This window comes from Thamnophis sirtalis, unplaced genomic scaffold (assembly GCF_051295495.1).
Source record: "Thamnophis sirtalis isolate CommonGarterSnake01/CBP01778 unplaced genomic scaffold, rThaSir2_p1.2 scaffold_4, whole genome shotgun sequence".
Classification (NCBI taxonomy): domain Eukaryota; kingdom Metazoa; phylum Chordata; class Lepidosauria; order Squamata; family Natricidae; genus Thamnophis; species Thamnophis sirtalis.
Window position 1 is genome coordinate 95,414,754 of NW_028261384.1, and position 24,178 is coordinate 95,438,931.

Genomic DNA, 24,178 nt, shown 5'->3' on the forward strand with positions numbered 1-24,178 from the left:
TGATATGATTGTTTTTCTTAAAAGAAATAAAAGCTACTTCAAATTGTAGATGAGAGTGGATTTAACCATTTCCCGCCCAACTGGATTCCCCATGCTCACATTCTAAGTGCTCTAGATAGTTGTTAACTTATGACCTAGTAACCATGTTTGATGCAAATAGCATTCTCATGGAGTGTATGCATTAGTGTCGACAAAGAACTCATTATCTTCCCTTCGTTGTACTTTTCTAAGCCAGATCATCTCATCCCATTCCAAGGCTGTTTAATACTTCAAAGAAGCATTATAAGTATTATTTGTACTACTGTTATTTCACCATTTAGGCACCAACAAGTTTTTAAAAATGCATCGAATGGAGAACACAGAATAATACACATTCTGGTTTAGCATCTGTGCCCTTGATCCCAGTAAAAGCGAAAGCAGATGTGGGAGTGAAGTATTTTCAGAAGAAAGTGGCACAAAAAACGTTAGCTGCTATGTATGCATGTTGTCAAGCAACAAGGAACAATGTTTTTGAACTGAGTTTCTGTTTTGGATGCAGGTAAGCGCAGGGCACATGTAGAGGCTCGGCACAGCCTTCCTCAACATACCATGTTTCCCTGAAAATAAGACAGAGTCTTATTTTCTTTTGACCCCCCCCCAAATAAGCACTTGGCCTTATTTTTGGGGAGGCCTTATTATTTTTGAGGTACAGGAGACAGCGAGCATGGTCCCCTCATGGCTGCTACTGTGTTGCAATATTTTGGGGGAGGGCTTATTTTAGCGCATGCGCTGAAAAGCCTGATTGGGCTTATTATCCAGGGAGGTCTTATTTTTGGGAAAACAGAGTAGTGATTAGAAAAATCCAGAATGCCTCAATTTAGGTTGTGGTTCTAGACAAAGACCATATGAATTGAAGGACCGTGGCTGTATTACTTTTATTTATTGCTATATTTATTTAGTGTCCATGCCTCAGCATATATACCCCTGGGATGGTCCACAATAGAATAAACATAATTTAAAAAACCAAAATTAATCCTGCATAAAATTATTAACAAAACAAAGTAAAAAGCAGAGGAAACACAGCTGAGAGGTGATAAAGGTGATTAATATGTTGGTTTACAAAGGTTAAACACTTGGAAGCTCAAAAATCCTATTTACATTAAATGCTTCAGGAAGTGTCAGGAAGCCTCCCCAAAGGTGATGGTAGGTCCAGGAGGATTCCTAAGACATGGTGCTCAAGTTCAAAGGCATCTTCCTTGCTTGATAACTGCTTCTCCTGGGCCAAGAAATGTCTTTGCCATCCCTCTTCTCTATCTTGATGCTTTTCTGATGGATGAGATTTCTATTCCTGTAATGGAATTGAAGGGATGCTGTGACTCAGTGGCTAAGACACTGAGCTTGTCGATCAGAAGGTCGGTAGTTCAGTGGTTCGAATCCCTAGTGCCGCGTGAGCTCCTGTAACTTGTTCCAGCTTTTGCCAACCTAGGTAGTTCAAAAGCATGTAAAAATGCAAGTAGAAAAATAGGGACCACTTTGGTGGGAAGGTAACAGTGTTCCATGCGCCTTCAGTGTTTAGTCTTTGGATAGTGCTGGCTCTTCAGCTTTGAAACGAAGATGAGCACCACCCGCTAGAGTTAGGAACAACTAGCACATATATGTGACAGGAACTTTTTCCTTAATGGAATTTGGTCTTGCAAGAAGATAGAGGGAGGCTGCTTTGGTTCTGATACACTGGGGTCACACTTCCCCCTCATTTAACAGATGCAGTGTAATATATCTTCCCAATGTGCTAAGCTTTGATCTGAATTCTGTTTTTGTCTATTTTTCTAAGAAAGGTAAAGTGGGCCATTATTCTTCATTCATTAAATACTAATGAAGTGAAAGAGCAGCCTTGGTGAGCAAGGAGAATAAGCGCCAAAGAATATTTGAGAGAATTAGAGTTGAATTTGGGGTTTCATCTGTACTTTTGACCTATGACCTTTTATTTTTCATGGGGAATAAGTGGAAGCTAGGGTTTCTTCTTCTTTTTGTGCCCTCAAGTCATATTGACTGCTTCCTGGACCATTGCCTCCTTCCTAGACCTGAGAGGAGGTGAGTGACCCAAGATTAGCCAGCTTTGTGTCTAAGACAGGATTAGAACTCATGATTTCCTGGTTTTCTAGCCTATTGCTTTAATCATTACACCAAAGTCTGTCTCTGCCTCTGTCTGCCTGCCTGTCTGTCTGTCTCTCTCTCTGTTAAATTAAAGGTTTTTATCCAATAAAATTGTACAACTATTTTCTATACATGTTCAGAGACACTTCTTTTAAATAATAATAATAATAATACAAACCACTAGAATATGCCCTAATTATGATGACATGAGGTAGTAACTCCCAACCCAGACCCTTCTAGATTAGGTGTTCAACATTGGCAACTTTAAGATTTCTGGACTTCAACTCTCAGCCCCAACGCCAATGTTGGATTTCTGGGAGTTGAAGTCCGAAAGTCTTAAAGTTGGAAAGGGTGGACACCCCTGATTGGATTATGATCTGCAACTCTCAGCAATAGCCATGCTAACTGGGGAATTTTTTAATTTTTAATTAATTTATTTATATCAAAGATATAATTTCAAAAGATACATTGCTAAATGAATGTTATATAAGTAATGTGCAATATAATATTAATAAAAGATTAACCATAGTCCAAGTTCCTTACCATTGGTAGAGCCTTTTATTCTGAGCTGGGCTGCATTATAATTTCTTTTTCTCCCCATTTCTTGTCTTTTCTTAGATATCCTCCTAGATGATATTGTCCTTACCCACTCACTGTTTTTGCCCACGGAGCAGTTCCTACATCAGCTGTACCAACAATATCCTTCCTGCAAACTTTTGGAAAAATCCCTTTAGTAGGAGAAGAGTTGTGGGAAAAAAATCCATTTCACTTTTCATGTTTTCATATTCTTGGATCTTCTTGTATTTTGTTATTCTACAGCAGGAGTGTCAAACTCGTGGCCCAAGGGTCGGATGCCTCACGTGCTGGCCCCGCCCCTGCCCGGTTTAGCGAATGCTCTGAAGATGCAGTGATGAACCAAGTTTGACACCCTGTTGTACAGGGTGTTGTTGCATAAGTGGTTAATTTCCTGAGAATTTCAGCTACAATTTTCATTTTAAAAGCATATTTCTAGTCATTATGAATTGAAAATATGTGAGCAGCACCCAGTGAAAGTTTTGGAGTCATTAAATGTGGCCCATAGCTGTATGATTTTTGTATCCCTTGACCTTGGCAAAATTAGCTAGAAGCTGCCAAAGAAATGATGCTAAATGAGTTACATAAAAGAGTGATTAGCATTTTTAAAAGGCAGTTGATCTCTAGGAAGCTTATTGAATTTTTTTTTTAAATGGCCTTTAAAAATGGGAATAATTCTTTATAAGGGACAATTGACCTTTTAAAAGTTTATTCTCCTAGAGAATCACTAAAAAATTATATCATACAGTATTACTGTCCTTTTTTAAAAATTGGCTGTTGCTTAAGGAGGACAAGAAAATTCTGATACAATGATGATGTGCCACCTGTTCTTTTAATTCTGCATGATTTGTAAAATCTGGCCTGCACATATCCTTTTAGCCCTCTCTGCAATTTATCCTTCAGAGATTGCTATCATCATAAACAATTCAATTGTGCTTGTATTTAGATATAGCTTTCACTCTATTCTTCTTAGGAAACTGGTGAGGGACTGTCACTTTAACCTTTAGAAGACAATATTTGTAGCTCTAGGTTGAAACGAGGTGCTCTCTGAGCTCGGTTGTTTACCTGCAGACATTTCATTACCAAGCGGGTAACATCTTTCGTATTTGTTATCTTCAGTGTTTGAAATAAATATTCAAGCCTTTCCAGAAGTATTCCGAAACTATTCCACTCACACCATTCCCATTGATCAGAGACATTTCTGGGCATGGAAAGCTCACAACACAATTCTGATAAACTTGGAACATTTTAAACCAAAATTGGGAGTTTTAAATTCAAAATGTTCAGAACTTTAAATTTTTTGTATGTCTTTACAGTTTTGTGATTATTTGGAATTAAGATCAACAGGTTAGTTGTGCAAAATTCCTTTGGTTTTTCTCATTACCATCAGGATTCAGATTAATTCCACTTCATTCCCAGATCTTCATTTGGAATACTTTCTCCATTCTATTTATTTGTTCTTTCCTGAAACTTCATGCTATGGGTTTACCTTAACCTGCCTTTCCTACCTTCATGATGGCGTCAGCAATCCCATCCCCGCCATGCTGGAAAGAAGACGAGGCTGTGCACCGGAAACGAGCAGTTTTGATCATTTTACTGCACTTTCTTGAAACATTCAAGGGGATTCTGCAAGAAGAAGAGAAGGCTGGCAAAGTCATCAAGGTATTATAGAGCTTTTTTTGCCCTGCTTTCATGAGAACGAACTAATTAAGAAATGGATATGGCTGGATTAAAAGATCACAATCGTTGTTTTTCTAAACGTTATTTCATATGTCTAAGGAGGCAAGTTTCATGGTTAGCTAGATGCCGTTGGGCAGTAGTTGCTATTACTTTGTTTAGGCACTTTGAAGTTATTTGGCCCAAGCAACTTTCTCTTCACTTTCAGGATCTGTATTTGCTGATCATGAAAGATACATCCCTCTACCACAAACTGGAAGATGAAATCCTGAAGTTACATCAACTTGTGGACACAGTGGAACTCAAGTAAGTTAAATATGGCAACATGGATGGGAAAGTTTTGGTTCCCATTTGGACTGAATCCAGATAAATCAGAGTAACGGTGGTCGTAGAAGCCTTTTTCATATCATTTTTTATTCTGAAGGCGGTTAAACTATCCTGGGTTAAAGTGATTCATAATATAGGAGTCTTCCTGGATTCTAAGCTGGGGATCAGGTGGAAGCTGCGTCTAGGGAGTCCTTTGCAGAGTTATATCTTGTATGCTAGTTACAATCTTATCTCGATCTAAAAGCTCTTATTACCTTTGTACCTTGTCTAGACTATTGCTATGCACATTAGATGAGATTGCCCATGAAAATCACTTGGAAACCAACTGGTCCAAAATAGAATGGCTTGAATGATGAGGGTTCTGCTGGGTATTTACATGTAACACCTCTAGTGTAGGAGCTTCACAGACTACCTACTATTATGGGTGGTTGTCATTTTTAAAGCTCTCCTGTAGTTACATACTTCAGGAGCATCTTACTCCCAGGAAGGAGATTAAACATTGCTATTTCTAACTGGGAATCAATTATTTCTCAGATTGCATGATTTAATTTCAAAAATCATAGATTCAGATCTTGAAGCTGCTGTTAGACCTATTGGGAAATGGGACATAGATGTTTGTCGCATTGGCCAAATTTGCATAACACACTAACTTAAAATGTGACTGGATGCTTTGTAGTTTAGTGAACTGGGTCAGTCATGGCTATTTTGGAGGATGTAGTTACTGTCTCTTCTGGCTTCTAAATCTTGCCATCTGGCTACAGAGTGACTGAAGAAACCCAACCACCCAGTAAGCAGGTCAAGCCTTTATTCAGACATTTTCGCCGCATAGATTCATGTCTTCAAACCCGAGTTGCTTTCCGTGGATCTGATGAAAGTAAGTAATAAAGATTATCCTTGGCAGTGGGGTGGAAGAGATAATAAAATTAAAGTTTTGTTTATAGGAACTGAATAAGGAAAGCGATACAATTTCATCCTACCATTGGCAAAAATTTGCAAATGCATACAATCTCTTGAATAAATTAGACAAGATTTGCCATTCAACTTTTCCAGACCAAAATATCCACTTGGAATGTTTAGAATGTGGTTTGGCATTCTCTCAAAATTATTGTTATGGCGGGATTTGTGCGTTTCCAATTAGGACTGTTGTCTCCCAAGAAAAATGTCACAATGACATCTGCTTTCTTTTCTGCCTTCTCTATTGCAGCCTTTTCAAAGTTCAGAAAATAAGAGATTAGAGAAAGTAGGGGAAAAGTAAAAGCAGTCAAGTTAGGGTTTTTTAAAATATTTTTTATTATTTTTTATAAATGTATCAAATCAGTGTGTGGACAGTGTGGCACCTGGGTGTCATACATTCTAATACAAATAAAGCTATTAAAGTTAATTATAATTGTTACATTCAGTCAACTTATGTATTTCTAGTAATAATACACATTTATATTAGGTTGCAGTCTATCATTGTTCAATTGTTCCATATTTTCTCTTATTATTACTTCCATCTTATTATATGAAAATGTATACACTAATATTCCCCTTCTCATATTTCTATCACTTATTTTAACTTTTAATCATGTCACTCTTTATTAAAAGACTTTTCCTTTCTTTTCTCTCTAACTTCTAATCATGTCACCTATCTAAAGAAAAAAAAAACAATAAGCAGAAAGAGATATAGATATAGATAAAGGAGAAGCAAATAATAAGTTAGTTTAAGGTACAGTTTGTCAATCTTGCTGGTTGAGGAATTCTCAGGGTTGAAGCTGACACACCTCAGTTGCCAAGTTTGGAAAACACTGCAATAATGCCCCTTTTCACTGGCTCCAGTTCTTCTGTCTTTGCCGAAAAAAGGTGTGCCAAATGAAGCAGAAACAAGTTTTTCTTCATACTACATTCTAAGAATTTGGCATGATAACATAGGAATGAGCTAAACTAAAAATTAAGTCGGCGTGTTCAAAAGATTTTAAAAATTAAAAATATCTCAGTAATCATTCAGCAGCATCAAGTTAGGTTTATAAGACAGTAATGGGGCAGGAACAAACAGGGACACTGATGTTGATTAATCCCTGTTCCAGGGATTAATAAATTGGGCTTTTCTACGAGTTGAAATTTCAAAGTGTCACACAAATCAAATGATAGAAGTCTAACTTGAGATGCCATGAGTGATGTCTCAAGGTCTGTATTTAAGGGGGAAAGAGAGGGAATTAAGCAGCATCCTTGTCATTGTCCTACATATAGTTTTCCAGATGAGTGATGAAACTAGGAAACTCCTTAATCTGTCTAGAAGCAACAGAATTCCACCAGTGTTGACTGTTCCTGCTGTTTCCATATTGGAGGACCAACATTACAGGCTTTTCCAAATGCAACATGTTGGCTTGATCACATCTAACTGTGGCCAGAGTCTCAGAGACACTGATAGGATTCAAGCCATCACTGAAGTCCCTTGCTATTCCAGATTTCAGCAGTTTGGTTGTCTCCCCTTTTTTTCTAGTCTTCTGCCGAGTCTATATGCCAGACCATTCCTATGTCACCATCCGCAGCCGCCTCTCAGCCTCTGTGCAGGACATCCTCACGTCAGTGACCGAGAAACTTCAATATTCTGATGAACAGCCTACACGGGAGGAAGCTCTCATTCTGGTGGCTGTTGCATCATCAGGAGGTATCTGTCCCTCAGGAAGAATGATAGTGACACCTCTGTGGTTTGGGTTATCCTTCCAGTCTTGAAACTCAAAACTTTCAGAAAATAAAAGGTCAAAGAGGGGAAAAGGACAACAGGTTATAGTTACTATTACATCTTACTGCCATCTTTTTCATTGTCTCAATAGCAAGTTCATTTTGCTCCTGGTCAAAATGAAGCACATTCAGGTTTTCTTGTTTGTTGCACCAGAATGAGGCCTAAGAAGAAGGTAGTAGACTTACTTAGTGCCTAGGGTCACATAGTATGCAGGGAAATGTACATGTACAGCAAAAGTGAAACAGAGTAGTGAATTAATGAATAATTAATTAATTATTCAATAACATAAGTTGAAATAGAGGATAGTTCTTTTTTCCAGTTAAACATTTTATTGAGTTATAAAATATTGTAAAGTAAATAGAAAAGCAGAGGGGAGGAAAAGGGGGAAGAGAAATGAAGAAGGATAAGAAAAAAAAAGAAAAAGCATTGACTTCCAACTCTCTCTGTTGCAGTAAAATAAGGCACTAACATCAAATCACAACTTTTTGCTTTTTCATATGAACAAGCCATTTCAGTAAAGATCTATCAATCTACTCGGTGAAACCCTAAATCAAAATTTCATTCTTTTCCACTTCAAGCATGAAGTTCAGAAGTGGTCTCCATGTTGAAACAAAAGTACTTATGTTCTTTTCTTTAATCAAAGTAGTCAGTTTTGCCATTTCAGCCAGCTCCATCAACTTCTGCAACCATTTGTCCATAATAGGAATTGAAGTGTCCTTCCATTTTTGTGTATATCTTGCTGCTGTCAACATATATACATAATAACAAAGTGAAATAGAAGATAGTTAAGTTGTATGTTGTTCCTTTGTCTGCTTTGTGGAAGACTTAATGAATGAAAGTCCTTCTGCCTAAAGTTTGGTTTTAAAGACTGGGAAAGTCTCAACACTTAAGTCTAAAGCCAAAAATGAAATAATGAAATAATACTTATAAATGGTGCCCCAAGCCAAGCCAGTTGTAACTCTCCAGGGTGTTCCGATAGACAAGATAGGACAAATGGTTTTTTGGGGGGGAGGGGTTCTTACCTTAGGCATTCCAGATGTGATTGCACTGTGAGAAACTCCACTGGTGCCAGATGTCAAAAAAAGTGGGCCAGCTACATATTGAAGCATAAAATGTGTGTTCATTGAAAGGAGGATTTATAGACTTCATGAGGACATGAACCTACAACCACCTTATTGTTTTAAAAATAAAAATGTTATGGAGGGTATTTATATGCCAATCCAGATAATTCAGTAATGTTCAATCACTTTCATCCTTAATCTCAGATAAAACTGTGCTACAGCCTAATGAAGAGTGTGTTTTCACTACCTTGGGAATAAACAGCCATCTTTTTGCCTGTACTAAGGATACTTTTCCATCCTTGGTAAGTGGATTTCCTTGGATGTTGCTCTCTTTGTCATGCCAGTATGGCTTTCACGTTATGACTCTTTGTGGTTGCAGTTGCTGTGTTCATGGTTGCAGTTCATTTTTACTCTCCAGCTTTCCAACATATGTAAATATTTCTCCCTACATTCCCCTTATGTATGCTTATAAAAAATACACATTTACACGCATACATACCCAGATCTTCTACTGGTGACATACCCATCAGTTTGACCTTTTCTGCAGGTCCCTCTCCCAGAAGAAATCCAAGTGTCACCAGGTGACACAGAGATCCACCGAATGGAAGCTGAGGATGTAGCAAATCACCTGACAGCTTTCCACTGGGAACTCTTCTGGTGTGTCCATGAGGTGAGCAAACCAAACCAAACCAAACATAACCTTCCTAATTTGAGCTCTTCCAGATATGTTTGGACACTGAATTCCGGGGAGACCTAAATATACATCCAGAGATGCCTCAGATTCCTACTTCTGTGTAATTCTATACTGTACTGAGTGTTCCCTTGAAATGCTAGACTACTTTGGGTAGAGGGAGCTTCTCAATAGGCCTATTCAAACTTTGCAAGGAGAACTGTACTTTCTGCCATTCTTAGATTATTATTTTTTTAATGAATTTTCAGAAATGGGAAAGCTTGGCTGATATTTTGCACCTCAAAATAGCAGGATGTTTTCATAACTGAATGTTTGGGAAAAGATGAGGTTAGGAGCTTGCTCTCTGACACATTTTTTTTTTTTTACTAGAGACTTAAAACATCATACATCATCAGGCAGTCATCACTGAAATGCTAACAAATTTGTCTTCATTACAATAATAACAGCACAAGAGTGACTGACCTGATTTTATCACTTCCCTCCCCCAGTGGTGGTTAAACAAATGTGGTCATTAAGCAAATGCCACGGTCATTAATTTAACCGATTGTTTGCTTTGGGCTAGTTCTGCCGAAATCTGGAAGTAAATACCAGTTTTCAGCAAAAACGTTGTAAAATGCAGTCAAGTGATCATGGGATGGTGCAAGTGGTGATAAATGTGGCCTGGTTGCTGAGAACCCAAAATGTTGTCATGTGTCTGTGGATTTGAACTTTAGAACTAGGTCATAAGTACTCCTGGGAATTCTGTAATTCTGAATGTTCACTAAGCAATCAGTTGTAAGGCGAGGACAGCAAGTGTCAAAGAATATTCAGTCATTTGGCTTTTACCATTTTGTGGCTTGAACTGATCCAATATGACAACGTGGCTTTACTTAGCCTTATCTTATCTCCAGTTTAGTTTCTGCCCCCTTTCTCCTTGTTATATGTGACATAGACTGATCAATGAAAGGAGTTCATGTAAATGAGATGCTTAGCACCAGGGTGAAGCCTTCAATCTGGGTCTCAGAAGCCCCATTGGTTACTCTCTTTCCTTTTCAATTTCTTTATAGCTAGAATTTGTGGATTATGTGTTCCATGGGGAACGTGGCCGACGGGAGACTGCCAATCTGGAATTGCTGCTGCAGCGCTGCAGTGAGGTTCAGCACTGGGTGGCCACTGAAGTATTACTCTGTGACTCTCTAGGAAAGCGGGCTCACTTGCTCAAGAAATTCATCAAGATTGCTGCCGTGTGAGTGCCAAATTTTGGCCCTTTGTTCACAATGGGATTACACTTAATACAGGCATAATGTCCCTGATGATGATGGTTCTCCTTCTGTTACTTGACATGAGATGGTTAATGTTTCCCAAATGCTCAAAGCCCCAAGCCCTTTTTATATGGGTTGCATGGGTGATGCAAGTAAACAACAGCAGAGTTTAATTGCACAGTTGTGGCTGCCATCTGGACTTTTTTGACACACAAACACACATGCGGACGCTCTGGTTAGAAGAACATGCTGCGTTAAGGGAAATGGTTTAAAATTCAAAAGGAGGATAATTGAAAATATTCAACTTCTTTGAATTTCAAGCAGTCCCAAAGAGAGGGTGAACTAAGTCCTCACAAGGTTACAGGCAATCATCTTCCTCTGTAGTTACAGGCAGTTCATATTCTCTTTTGGCCAACTTCCAGTTCTTTAATGAATATATTACAATGTCTTGAAATCGGTAAAATAAGAATATTGGAATTCTGAAAGGTTTGCAGAATATACTGTGAAATCTTAGTTTTCATTTTTTTCTCCTTTCTTGTCCTGTTCAATCATTATGTTCCTCTCTGCTTCTTCCCTGTATGGTCAGTCCACTTCTGTTGGTTCCTTTAAGGTTAACGGCTAGGAAAGTCAAACTTGTTTCACCATCCTGGTTGGCTTTAATATCCAATGACAGTTGAGCCTTTGCTCAAGCTTCCTTCCCAGATTGTTTACTAGATAAGGGGATGTTGCAGTAGAAAGGCCTGGGGCCTGGAGGAGGAGGTTGAGCACAGCCATGAAATACACTGGGTGACAAATTATGGCCTTGGGGATATTTTTCAGGTTAGAGATGTGCTCTAAATTCCTGGATTTGCAAAGGCTATGGTTTGGTTACAAATGATGTTTATATCTTATGGATTTCATGGAAGACAGTGTTGTCTTTCCTCTTATCATTTACCTTTTAGCATTTTAGCACTTACTTTTAGCATCCTGCTAATCATTTGAATAGGTTGGGTTTTACATCCCTTTAGCTGCATTTTGACTACCGTGGAGGCAGATATATATGAATTCGGTAGTTCAGATTTTGCTGATGATAAAGTCACCTCCCTTCTGATTTCCCTTTCCATCCCCTGCTTCTCTTTGAGCCTCGGCAGCCTACCTTGGCTCAGAAGTGTGAGAAGACAAGGTGGAGACATTTATTTGCACCTTTTTCTCTCACTTCATCTCCTCCTCCCCCTCTTACTCTAATGGCACTCGAGAGTGAAACAGGGTAGAAAATTTGACTGCAATTAAGGTAACATAGATTTAAGGAGCATTATGTCTTATGCATATAAGTAGTAAGAGGGCTATGATAGCAGCCAAGATGGCTTCTCCTATTTTACTGATTGATATCAGACTAAATTAAATTAAGAGCAGGGATGGTACAATCAGTTGAAACTGCTCAGTTTTAATATTTTTCTGGTTTGGTTCTTAGCTATCTTTTTATTTTCTGCCCATAGATGTAAACAGCATCAGGACATGTTAACATTCTATGCTGTGGTTATAGGACTGAACAATGCACCTGTCAGTCGTTTATGCCTCACCTGGGAGGTAAGATGATGATGAAGAGAAATGGATTTTTGTGTATTTTTAATCTCAGTTATCTCTTTTTCTCTCATACATACTATTTTTTCACCAAGATTTGCAGTTAAACTTTTATATTTCAAATCGTCAAGAATGTGCAATATAATGTTTTAACATTTTAAAGGCATCCTGAAAAATTCTCGTTATACCATCATCTTAAAAACAATTAAAAACTACTGGACATTAGATCCAGATTATCCATAATTCATTATGACTGCAATAGATGCATTTAAATTGGGCAAATCTGAAGTACTTCCTTCGTTTCAATTGGTTCATTCTATGGGATCTTTGCTTAATTGCCTCTAATCATGTCACAAAGATTTTTAGGAACACTCATTTTATGCTATGTCCTAGGAAATTGCCTTCATCTCATTGGGAACTGTAATTATACAGGTTACAATGAAATTTTCCTCATTCCGGCACTGTCCAAGGTCCATTTCATGGTGTGAAATCTATTATGCTTTTTTTTTTACTCATCACGGTAAAGAGAAATTAAGTAGTTCCAGTTACTTGGAAGCAGGATCAGAGTCAATAATTAAAAATAGCAGATTTCATGATGCTGGTATAATTTTTTGAAAATTCAAAATCTTTGAATAAGACTTCAGCTCACTGAAAGGTCTTTTGAAAGATGAGCAGTAGTTCACTTCTTGTTATGATTTACTGCAACCATAGTTCTCATTTTTAAAACTATAGTTTATGATTTAGGGCAGACTGCAGGAGTTGAATCTGCACAACATAGCAAGCCAGAATCAAACCAAGTTCTTTTGGACTTGATATGAAATCCAGCTTATCTGGCGCTAATACATGAAAAGCAAAATAAAAATATAACGATTACTCCTAAGAATCAGGGAACAAGTTTTTTCTGATTAGGGAGATCTAGGAGTATCAAAGAAGCAGTTCTTCATCCCTTACTTAGATAATTTTTGAACTCAGAAAGAAGTTTCATGGAGTTTCTAAGAAACTACAAGGAAGTCTATCCCAATGTACTTGCTTCTGAACAAAGCTGTAAGGACAAGGTTGCAAACCAAGATACAAACACAGACAACACCTGGTATACTGCAACCAATTTTGGTTACCATACTACAAAAAAGATGTTGAGATTTTGGAAAAAGTTCAGAGAAGAGCAAAGATGATCAGAGGCCTGGAGACTAAAACATATGAAGAACGGCTGCAGGATTTGGGTTTGACTAGTCTTAAAAAAAGAATAATTAGGAGTGACATGATAGCAATATGTCAGTATTTGAGGGGCTGCCACAAAGAAGAGGGATTCAAATTATTTTCCAAAGCACCAGAGAGCAGGACAAGAAACTATGGTTGGAAACTAATCAAAGAGAGAAGCAACCTGGAATTAAAGAGAAACTTCCCAACAGTGAGGACAATTAACTAGTGGAACAGCTTGCCTTCAGAAATCGTGGGCACTACATCACCTGAGGTTTTTAAGAAGAGACTAGACAGTCACTTATCTGAAATGATATAGGTCTCCTGCTTGAGCAGGGGGTTAAACTAGAAGACCTCTAAGGTCTCTTCCAGCTGATTCTATTCTTTCCTTTCCAAGATCTACCTACATATCTATATTAATTTAGGCTAGAAATATCCCAGAGGGTGTGTGTTACAGCATACAAATCAATCAGTCAGTCAATCAATCAGTATATACGATTTGTTTACCTATACTATATATCTCACAACTAATATTTTGAGGTATGCATTTTTAAACCATTTGATAAACCAAGGTAGCTGGTACCACAGAAAGAAGCAAGGTAACTAGTTGCTTCTACTGCTTTCTTTCCATCTCTGTGAAGTATGAATTTTATCTTTTTATTTCCAACTCAATGGAATGCTAGGCAGAAATTACGTAAAAAGAATCAAAACTATTTATCAAGAAGGTAAGTTTTCCAAAACTGAACATAAGAGTCCAAATTCAGGTGGGAAAAATACCCCACAAAAGAAAGACTGAGTTCACAAATAGCCTGATGTAGCATTACAGGAGAAAAAATATCCTAAAAAACTCCTTCAAAGCATTTCAATGGTCTAGCAATAGCAATAGTACTTATATACTGCTTCACAGTACTTTACAGCCCTCTCTGAGCAGTTTACAGAATCAGCATATTGCCCCCAACAATCTGGGTCCTCATTTTACCAACCTTGGAAAGATGGAAAGCTGAGTCAACTTTTAGCCTGTGAGACTCTGCCAAACTGCTTTTTGGAATGTTCGTGACTGCTCCATTCTATACTCCTCCTCCTTCCTGGCCATGTGACCCAGATTCTAACCCCCTTTTATAAAACTGATTTGAAAGATTAAGATAAGGTTTGTTTCCTTCCCAGTCATTAACCAACAACACAAAATAATGAAAGGAGGAATAAAGGATAAATACAATCTGGATTAAATTATATATTGGCAATGATAAAGTACATCAAATATGATACTCTGAACATCCCTATTACAATATATGTCTTCTAAAAATATGTGACGACACTAAGATATATGTCTTCAAAAAAAATTAACAAATAACAAGAAGTTGAAAAAATAAAACTCTTTATTTCTTTAACCGGTTTTGCCTTATCTTTGCAGCAGTACAAAATTTGGCCACTGTACGTGTAATGGCTGGCATCTTGGATAAGGTGGTTCATATAAAAATTATGTGCCTCCCTAGAAATCTTTCCAATAGAGGGAGGATATATGGCTAATATCGCTGTAAAACTTGTAGTATAGTAAGATATGTGAGATGTTTTTAACTTTCTTATTATCACATGTACACGTTCATTCTGCTATGGGTGTTTTATTATATCTTCCTTGCAGGATTGATGAGGGTAGAATATTAAATCTATCTCTAAAAAATGCTATGCTGCTCTTAGGAAAAGTTTGGTCTTTCAGGTAGCCCATTTATTTCATCTAATCCAATTTCTGATGTGGAGAGGTATCTTATTACCATCTTATTAACATCCAGCTGAAATTTCATGTCTCTTATTCTGTTGGTAACCAATTACTTGGCTTGATCATAGCCTAATGAGATTAAGAAAAATCTGAAAAGCCCATATAAGGGAAGCTTGTGTACTATCAACTGTTTCCAGGGAGAGGAGCAGTTATCTAATCAGAACTGGATGGGTCAAGCGCACTAGGAAGGATTGAATTTTCAGCCATTAAACTATCATCATCTTCCAGGCCTTAATGTAAGGCATTCTTGTCTCAATTCCCAATTGGACATTTGATGTCCCACTAGGTGCATCTAAAATTGATTAGAGTAATTTTGTTTCTACAGTTTCCACTGACTCTTTCTTCCAAAATAATCCTGTTTGTGCCATTCATCTCACAGAATTCTCCTGCCAGCATGGGAAATTTTGAAGTCCATACATCTTGCCAAGTTTGAAAAATACTGGTTTAAAGAGTTTTCTGTATTCCTTCCTTAGCATAGTTAGATTTTGGTAGACACTAAGTAAAAGGGTGTTAATTCCATCTTGAGGAGCAGTAGTAAAGGACTTTGATTATATGTTTGTTTTGCTTTACTGCAGGATCCAATCTGGGTCAGTTGCCGAGACCAGAAGTTTTGTCTTCTGAGCTTTCGGACTCATGCTAGTGCCCAGATAAAGAAAAGTTCCCTGATTTGGGCTACAGCATGAGTCCGAAACCTTGGATGACAAAATCTCTGGTCCCAATGACCGACCCAAATTGGATCCTGCAGGATTATTTTGGGACAAGTATATTCACCTTCATTCTTGCTTTAGTGATCACAATAATGAGGAATCAGTAAACTATTAGTCAGCAGTGTTAGAAAAGATGGTTGCTATACCTAATTATGAAATTGCTATCCTTTGCACCTTTTTTTAAACTTGGGAGCCAGACAGTGGTGGTGATAAATCATTGCATTAATTTTTTTCTACATTTTCAGGCTGTCTTTATTTTCAACATGATTTATGGTAATTTATTCTTTCTTACTTTAAAAAAGGACAAAATGTAGATGTGCCTTGCTTGAGAAACCATTTAGCAAAAGAAAGCTTGATGTACAAATAGTTGGCACAAGTGAAAATATTTTTGTTTACTCAGATATTTTTAGGTTTATTAGGAATTATTATATTGTACTTTTTAAATATTTATTTGTTGTACATAGTTTCTGCACTTCTAGAAAGCATTAACATCTTTAACGTGCTCATATTTAATCTGTTTCTGTCAACAGTCTATTTACATGCAAAGCATTATTGTTAGCATCTAAAATGTGTTTTTATTTCATTGTAGGCTGTCTGCTTACAGCTGAAAGTGTGTTACTTGGCAGACCTGATAAATGCTTCTTAATTTTCCTTTTTTCGCTTGGTAAAGCTTGAAAGAAAATAAAGAATAAAAGCTAAACCCCACTTCATAGTAATAAAAAATGAGGAAAAGAGATTCAGCAGGAAACAGCAAAAGTAGCTAAAGCTGCAAAGAAAGCTTTTAATAAAAATTGGATGTCTCTTCTGAGGATAATACTTGTTTCCAAGTAAATATGGTGGAACAATGCTGACTTTAAGAAAGAACTTGCTGCATTAAGTGTTTTTATATTAAGTGCTGCATGGAATCACTGTTTTAATGCTACTTCCCCTGTGGCTACAGGTAATTGCAAAAAAGAAGGGCTGTAAGGATATCAAAAGACTCTAGTCCAGAATTCATTATTTTTCTTACACTTTCTGAAAATCAGGTAAAAAAAACCTTATTACAGCAATAGAGTGGAAAACTGAGACTCCTTAAGTATCTACTGTAAGTCACTAAATGTTGAAAGATTCACAGTTGCGATATAGTGAGTGTTGAATTCATCTTTCCCAAACTCCTAAGTTGACACAGAAACATAGAGACACTAAGTTGTTCATTATATTCACAATGTTCCTTTTGGCTGTTTTGCAAGAGTCACTTTTCCTGTTTATCAGGAATTGAGGGTACACATAGTTTTTAATAGCTGGGCTCCTCCTATAATTTCAAATAATTTTTGGCATCAAACTGTGTTGGCATCAAGCAGAGATGCAGACAAAAAGCATCTATGATCCAGAAAATTCAGTAGTAGTTTTCTTATTTGGGGACTTTTCCTCATGAAGCTTATACAACAGGGTTTTAGCAAGTAGGATTTCAGCATTAATGGTGAATGTTTCCTTATTTAAGATTTACTTTTATAGTTTTCAGTTCTGAGTTAGTGTTGAGTTTATACAATTTATACAAATCTTAGTATCTTAATCTTTGGGCTATATCTGATTCCATGTTGTATTAAATTATGATTTGCCTAATGAGTTTACAACTCATAATAGCTAATTCACATAATACATAAAATGCACAATAGTTTTGATGAAATATTTATCAGAGAATCCCTGTTCTTCTTTCTAAGTTAGCCTGTGTAAATCCTAAAATATACCTTATGAATATAGCGTATAATTCTGACATTTTAGGAGGAAATCAAATCTAAATCCTAATCATGTATAAAACAAAACCAGATGAGTAACATGCGGGCATATGAGCTCACCTTTTATGTACAGAAATATATACATACATATATAGAATCATAGAATGTAAGTGCTGAAAAGTTTTTTTATTAATGGATTTAATGGATCTAGCTCAGATTCAAGAACCAGTTCCTGTATCCTGTGTGGTCATTATGCAGCATGCGTATCTTTAACAGTCAAATTCATTCAAAACTGGATGGAAGGGTATATTCTTATCACTCCTTATGTATTGAAGGAGGCTGGGAGCCATTTTGTAACGTATGTGGGCTTAAATTACCACAGTTTGGGATTTAACACGCTAGTTAGACAAATACAGTCCTAAATGCAGTTTTGCAAATTCTATGTCCATGCTACAGTAGAAAGTACTGACTGAACCTGAACCTGTTTGCTGCACCTGAAGAGATCTACTTGTTCTCTTATTATCTTATTATTAAATTTATTTTCCAGCCATCTCATTTTGAAGCGACTAAGCAGCTTGTAAATATTCCAACCCAATAAAACGACAATATAAACAAAATAAAAGTATTGTCACAAGATGGAGAAGGAAGGAATCAGATGCAGGGGTGGGGGAGAAGAGGCGGTATTAGCTCTTAATTAATCAACCATCTCAGGTGTGAAGCCCATTTGAGCCCCAAGCCATCTGGCAGAATCTTGTCTTAAGGCTCTTGTGGAAGGTCAGAAGGATGGGAGTTGGTCTCAACTCAGAGGGTATGATATTCCAAAGAGTAGGAACTGCAGCAGAAAAGGCTCTTCTTCTGGACCCTGCCAACCAAAATTCCTTGACTTGCAGGACCCGCAGTATGCCCCCTCTGCCACCATGGGTGGGTAAACTAGTCCCTTCAGGGTAAGATGGTTCCTCCAGTTCTCTTATGGTCCTTGCTAGACACCTGGGCATGTTAGGTGGTTCTAGTTGTAAGATGCAATCTAACTTCCGTTGAAAAAGGAGATCTAAGAAAACATTAGAAAACAGCATAAATTCTCAGTTCAAATTTTTAAACAGGTTTGCTGTTTAACTACTTTCCCTTATCTGAAGTCTCAAAGGGTTATCTACTTAATGCCTAAAAATTAGGAGAAGACGAGTTTGTGCTTCACTCTTCATTTTACAATGAATTCCATTAAACCAGGGATTGATGTAAGCTTCAATGTGGTCATTTGTTTTCCTCCAAAATATCAGCTGCTTCTCAGACGCTATACATAGCTTCCATACTGGGGCACTTCTGACACTTATTACCTACTCATGGAGAAATCTTTATTTTTTGGCAAAGCAGTTGGAAGGGAAAATGTTGGGAGACACGCCTTCCTCCTCTTTAAATTGTAGCTTGCTCAATTTACTTTCAGTCAACATCTGCAAGTTTTCCAAGTGCTTAGCAGCCTTTTGTCTGGATAGATTAGCCACATCCATCACTGAAGACAGACTGAACAGGACAAACTCTGCTCTGAACGGATTGTTTTTAAAACATCTTGTCCATTTAGAACTGTTTATATCTCTGATTATCTTCTGTTTGTTTTTCTTCCAGAAGCTTCCAGGCAAATTTAAAAACTTGTTTCGTAAATTTGAAAATCTCACGGTAAATCATTCATATTTCCTTTATAAGAGAACTGGTAAAAACTGGCGACTAAAAGGAACTAAAAGTGTGCAATGCAAGCAACAAGAGCATCCAGTTCAAATATTTTATTTTAATCCCACTTTATTATAAGCCTTGAATTCTTTTTTCTCTTTTCTCCTAAATCAAAACTAGAAAAAAAAAATCTAGATTTTAGGCTATTTCACTTCCAGCAATTAAGATAAAGCTTTTCCCACCGATAAGCTCAGTTTAGATGCTGAAAACCGTATCTTCCAATGTTTTCTAGAAGTCATTCATTTGTTTCTTTTCATAATACAGTGGTTAATAAACAGTGTCCTAGGTAGTCTCCTAGGTCATGGGTTACCAACCTTTCGGACGTCAGGGACCACTAAATTCATAATTTTAAATCCCGCAGACTATTAATATGATTTTTTTTAAAAAAGATAAATAATATTTAGTGCAATATAAAAAAATGCAAATAGTTTTCCTGCGGACCACCAAAATTTTCTCACAGACCACCAGTTGGTGACCTAGGTAGTTTTCTTGGAGGATCTTCTAGAAACAAGTAGTGGACATTTTATATGAACAACAGATCCATGTGTTTGTACCCCAATGAGCTGTGGCAGAATTTTTAATATTTGTAGATTTTTGCTGTCAGCCACCATGAAATAAATATAGACCAAGAATGTTGCCTGGAATCGCTTTTAACATTGTGATATAAAAAATTTTTGGGGGGAAAAACTACTGACAGAAATAGTTTTTCATCCTGGAGGTCTACATTCTTTTAAAAGATACTTTTCCCCTTTCCTTTTTTCTTTTTTCCTCTCCTGCTCTTTCAAAGTAGTTCTAAATCTGCATAGTTCAAACAGTATTTGTGATAATTGAAATGATTTTGAGCCTCCTAGCCTCATGGAGGATTCATATTTAACACATTTAATTGGCTATATCCATGGCTTTGTGCTCTGTAGTTTACCTGTAATTAAAAAATGGGGGGTGAGGGAATGGCTGCAGTTGATTCTGTCTCTGCTTTTATCTCAGAAACTATTGAGTTTTTCCATTTCTCTTTTGCATTTCAGGATCCCTGTAGGAATCATAAAAGCTACAGAGAAGTTCTGTCTAGGATGAAGCCACCCATTATCCCCTTTGTGCCCCTCATCCTAAAAGGTTAGTGATATTTGATGGATACTGAGTCCTTGCTTTTCTCAAACTGGAATGTATGGAAAACTGTCTCAGGACTCTTCTGCAAAACCTACTAACTGGGTCATGTTGACAGGACTTGACTGGATGATGTCACCCTCAGCTTGTCTTTCTCCTAGCACAGAAACAATTTACCATTGTGCTTTTCTGCACTATTTAAAAACTAGTGTTTTTCAATTTGTTCTGGTAGAATTTTAGCCATGTGGTTTCCCTTTTACTCTTTAATCAGTCTAGGCCAGGGATGTCCAACCGTAGCAACTTGTGGGTTTTAACTCCCAGAATTCCCTAGTCCATCCCTTCTCTAGGCAATGTTTCCTTCTATTACTTGTTGTATGAACCTTCTGGTGGCATCCCTTCTGTCCAGTTATTAGCTGTTGCTCTGAATGAATTTTCAGGATCTCTTTATGGATGAAGAGGAGCATGCTCATGTAAAGCCTGAATTTCTCTCTGCTATTCACTTATGCAACAGGATTACAGCAGCTAGTCAGAGAGGCCAGTTCCTTTTATTCCTCCCTGCCCTTCCTTCCCACTGGCAGAGGAGTGAAATTTTGGACTTTTTTTTTTAACCAACCAAAATTGACAATAATTTTGCAAGTTAACAATGGTGGTGTCCCCTCTTTTTGTTCCTTCCCACCAGTGGACATACTGGAAGGTGCCAGGCATAAGGAGGAACTTAAACAAACAATTTATCAATAGAAACATGTCCTGAAGCCAGTGCAGGCATAGAAAAAACATTGGTGCTTGTTTTCTAGCAAGACGGGGAGAGGTAAAGAAGCAAGGGAATCCAGCAATTTGTGGCTGTGGTAATACCATCAGACCGAACATCTGGCCAACATTATTGCCAATTTTAGACTGAGTAGAAATCTGGATTACAGGTAGTCCTTTTCTTACAAGGATTCATTTAGTGACGAATCAAAATTATAACAGCACTGGAGAAGTGATTTATGGCTTGTTTTCACACTTGTGACCATTACAGTATCCCCATGGTCACATGATCAAAATTCAAGTATTTGGCAGCTGGGATGTATTTATGTCAGTATGTCCATGGACCATCTGATCACCATTTGTAACCTTTCCAGTCAGCTGTCAACAAGCAAAGTCAATTTTTCTGTTGTGTTCATTGCAGCATCCCCATGGCTATGTGATCGAAATTCAGACACTTGGTAATTGACCCCTATTTATGACCGGTTGCAGTGTCCTTGGAGGTCACTTGAACAACTTTTGTGACCTTCTGACAAGTCAATGGGGAAGTCAAATTCATTTACCAACCATGTTATTAATTTAACAACTGCAGTGATTCACGTAACAACTGTGGCAAGAAAGGTTGCAAAATGGGACAAAGCTCACTCAACAACTGTCTTAGCAATTGATTTTAGTTATCAACAAAACTATCCCTTTTCGGTTCCACCACAAAACCGCGGTCAACTAAAGCGCGTGTGACTAAAGCGCAGTGACAAAACCGCGCCGTCAAAACCGCGCAACAACAGCGCGCCGACAACAGCGCGCCAACAGAAGCGCGCTGTAACATAACCCTAAAAATAACCCTAAACCTAACCCTAAACCTAACCCTAAACCTAACCCTAAACCTAACCCTAAACCTTACCTTAAGTTAAATCGCGCTTCTGTCGGCGCGCTGTTGTCGGCGCGCTGTTGTCGCACGGTTTTGACATCGCGGTTTTAGCGCCGCGGTGGTGTTGGCGCACTTTTGACGTTCGCGGTTATGTCGTGCCACGTCCCTTTTCTCTTATGCATATGAATATTTTCAACCCAGAAAATCTATTTGTGACTTTAAAGACAAAACTTATTTTCACATTCTTCATCATCACTATTCAGATATGTTTTTGATATGTTTTTTCTTATACATGCATGTAATTCTATCAAAGTAGCAGACGCTGAGATATTAGCAGAATTAATATATAAATGTGCCTTGGAGCATAAATAGAGGGTTTTCTTCTAACTTGCTACATTCTATTCCAATTGCAGCAGAGAAGGATTATTTGATTACTTAGCTATATATTTTTAAAAGTCAGAAATGAATTGCTGCTTTTCCTCCTTTTCTCAATTTACTTTGCCTCTTTTTACCTCTTCTCTTCTCAGACTTGACATTTTTGCATGAAGGAAGCAAAACCTTAGTGGATGGATTAATCAATGTAGAGAAACTGGTAAGAATATATATCAAATAATTCTCAGTTTTCTTTACTGTGTATTTCATAGTGACTTTAATTTTCCAGTTTACAAACCAGGAGTAATTATATCATAAAAAGGTAATGAATCTAAAGTTTGTCTAGTCCAATGGCCTCTAACTGTTAGGGCACCAGGGACTAGTGCTGTGGAGAGAGGTTTTTCTGTGGACTGCAGGATCTTGGATTGTGGGCTGCCTACATCCCACGGATGGGGCTTCACTTGTTTGCACAGCCTGGTTTCTGGCATGCCACAGCCTGGTACTGGTCCACAGACTGGAGGTTGGGGATCCCTGGTCTAGTCCATCTTCTTTCAGGGGGTCCTTAGCCTCCATAAGGAAACGCAATTTTAAAGCATCAGAAAAATTGTAAAATGATGTATTAACTCAGATGGTTGTAAAATCATGGGGTGAATGCATGCAGGAGACATTTGCTTCCTAAAGTGGGCTAAATGTCTGATGGTAACTTTAGATAATTTGCCATTTGTGATAATATAAAAACTGTATGCAATGAGAATATAAAACTGTATGCAATGAAAGGCCAAAGAAGATGCTGCATGATTTGGCACACTTTCTTGATGAAACTGATTTGCTTCCATCATAAATATGAAAAAAGCACTTGCAAGATTGTTGTTTCTTTCTATTTCTTGCCAAATTTGTGCTAGTTTTCTTTGAGTACAATCACAGTATTGCTGCCACTGGCAGGTACACTTGTTTCCTAAATTATGTGGAACTTGTTTATGCACTAAAGTAGCATGAGGTAAGACAAAGGTACATTTTTTATTTCTAAGTGCCTTTTCCCTCCAGGCCAATCTGTAAAGATTCTGAAGGGAAAGGCTAGGCTTTTCTTACCTGCAAAATGCAGCTGGGGAATTTCTGATTCTTGATCTACATAAGCTTTTGAATCATTTAAGCAGGGGTGTTTCTTTCACTTACGGTACTACTTTGGAATAAAATTCCTTCAAATTAAAACCTGTTTCAATTTTTTACTGGAACAAAATTATTTCACTTATTTTAGCATCCAATACAGAAAAATGAAAGACATTTCAGGTTTGTAATCTGATTTATAGTTGGTCTGTTTAGACTAGAATTATCAACATGACTGTCAATGGTTTGTCAGGTGAGGATAAGATTTTGAGTCCTATCTGAAACTTGATCTCAAAACATTTTGCATGCAAAACAAATGATTTGTCACCAAGCTGTGTTCCTTCCAAGAGCTCACATTCAAAGCTGTGATGCATTTGCAACTTCATTATTACACTAGACATCACTTGTGTGATTTCTCTCCTTCACAGATACAAGCACACACTCAATTTCACACATAGCTAAAAAAAAAAAAACTTAGGTGCTGCTGTATATTATACTCATTTATTTTGCAATAACCTCTTTATACTATTATAAAAACAAAGAAGATTTTTGTTCATTTGCTTTTAAGGTATAATTAAAAATATTAACCTAATGTTGAACAATTCAGAAGGAGAATTTCACAGCTATAACAGGTGACATGGCAGACATAAAGGGGTGACTTAGCATCCATACCTATGCATTTATAGGTTTCCTGTGCCCCTTTTCCTTCAGGAAAAGAAGCCTAGGCTTCAGCCTTTGTAATTGGGGAGAGAAAAGAGGTTGCGCTGTGCACAGATGGCCTCTTGAATTAGCTCCATTCAAGCACTCTTCAACATAAAACACTTACCATGTGAGCGTGCTGGTTGAATCCTATCCCCTACTGACATCTCTGAAATGACATCAGCTTCCT

The 24,178-nt window shown here is 37.4% G+C and overlaps 1 protein-coding gene across 1 annotated transcript in view; it reads left to right on the plus strand.

Annotated features, from left to right (window-relative positions):
* Positions 1–24,178, plus strand: part of RAPGEFL1 (Rap guanine nucleotide exchange factor like 1) — a 71,043-nt gene that overhangs the window by 32,111 nt on the left and 14,754 nt on the right. The window contains exons 2-13 of the mRNA XM_014074096.2: positions 2,752–2,830; positions 4,215–4,368; positions 4,592–4,689; positions 5,472–5,584; positions 7,193–7,360; positions 8,701–8,798; positions 9,044–9,166; positions 10,234–10,412; positions 11,904–11,994; positions 18,999–19,049; positions 20,123–20,210; positions 22,341–22,405. Coding sequence (XP_013929571.2) covers positions 2,752–2,830; positions 4,215–4,368; positions 4,592–4,689; positions 5,472–5,584; positions 7,193–7,360; positions 8,701–8,798; positions 9,044–9,166; positions 10,234–10,412; positions 11,904–11,994; positions 18,999–19,049; positions 20,123–20,210; positions 22,341–22,405 — 1,307 coding nt within the window. The remainder of the gene's footprint in view (positions 1–2,751; positions 2,831–4,214; positions 4,369–4,591; positions 4,690–5,471; positions 5,585–7,192; positions 7,361–8,700; positions 8,799–9,043; positions 9,167–10,233; positions 10,413–11,903; positions 11,995–18,998; positions 19,050–20,122; positions 20,211–22,340; positions 22,406–24,178) is intronic.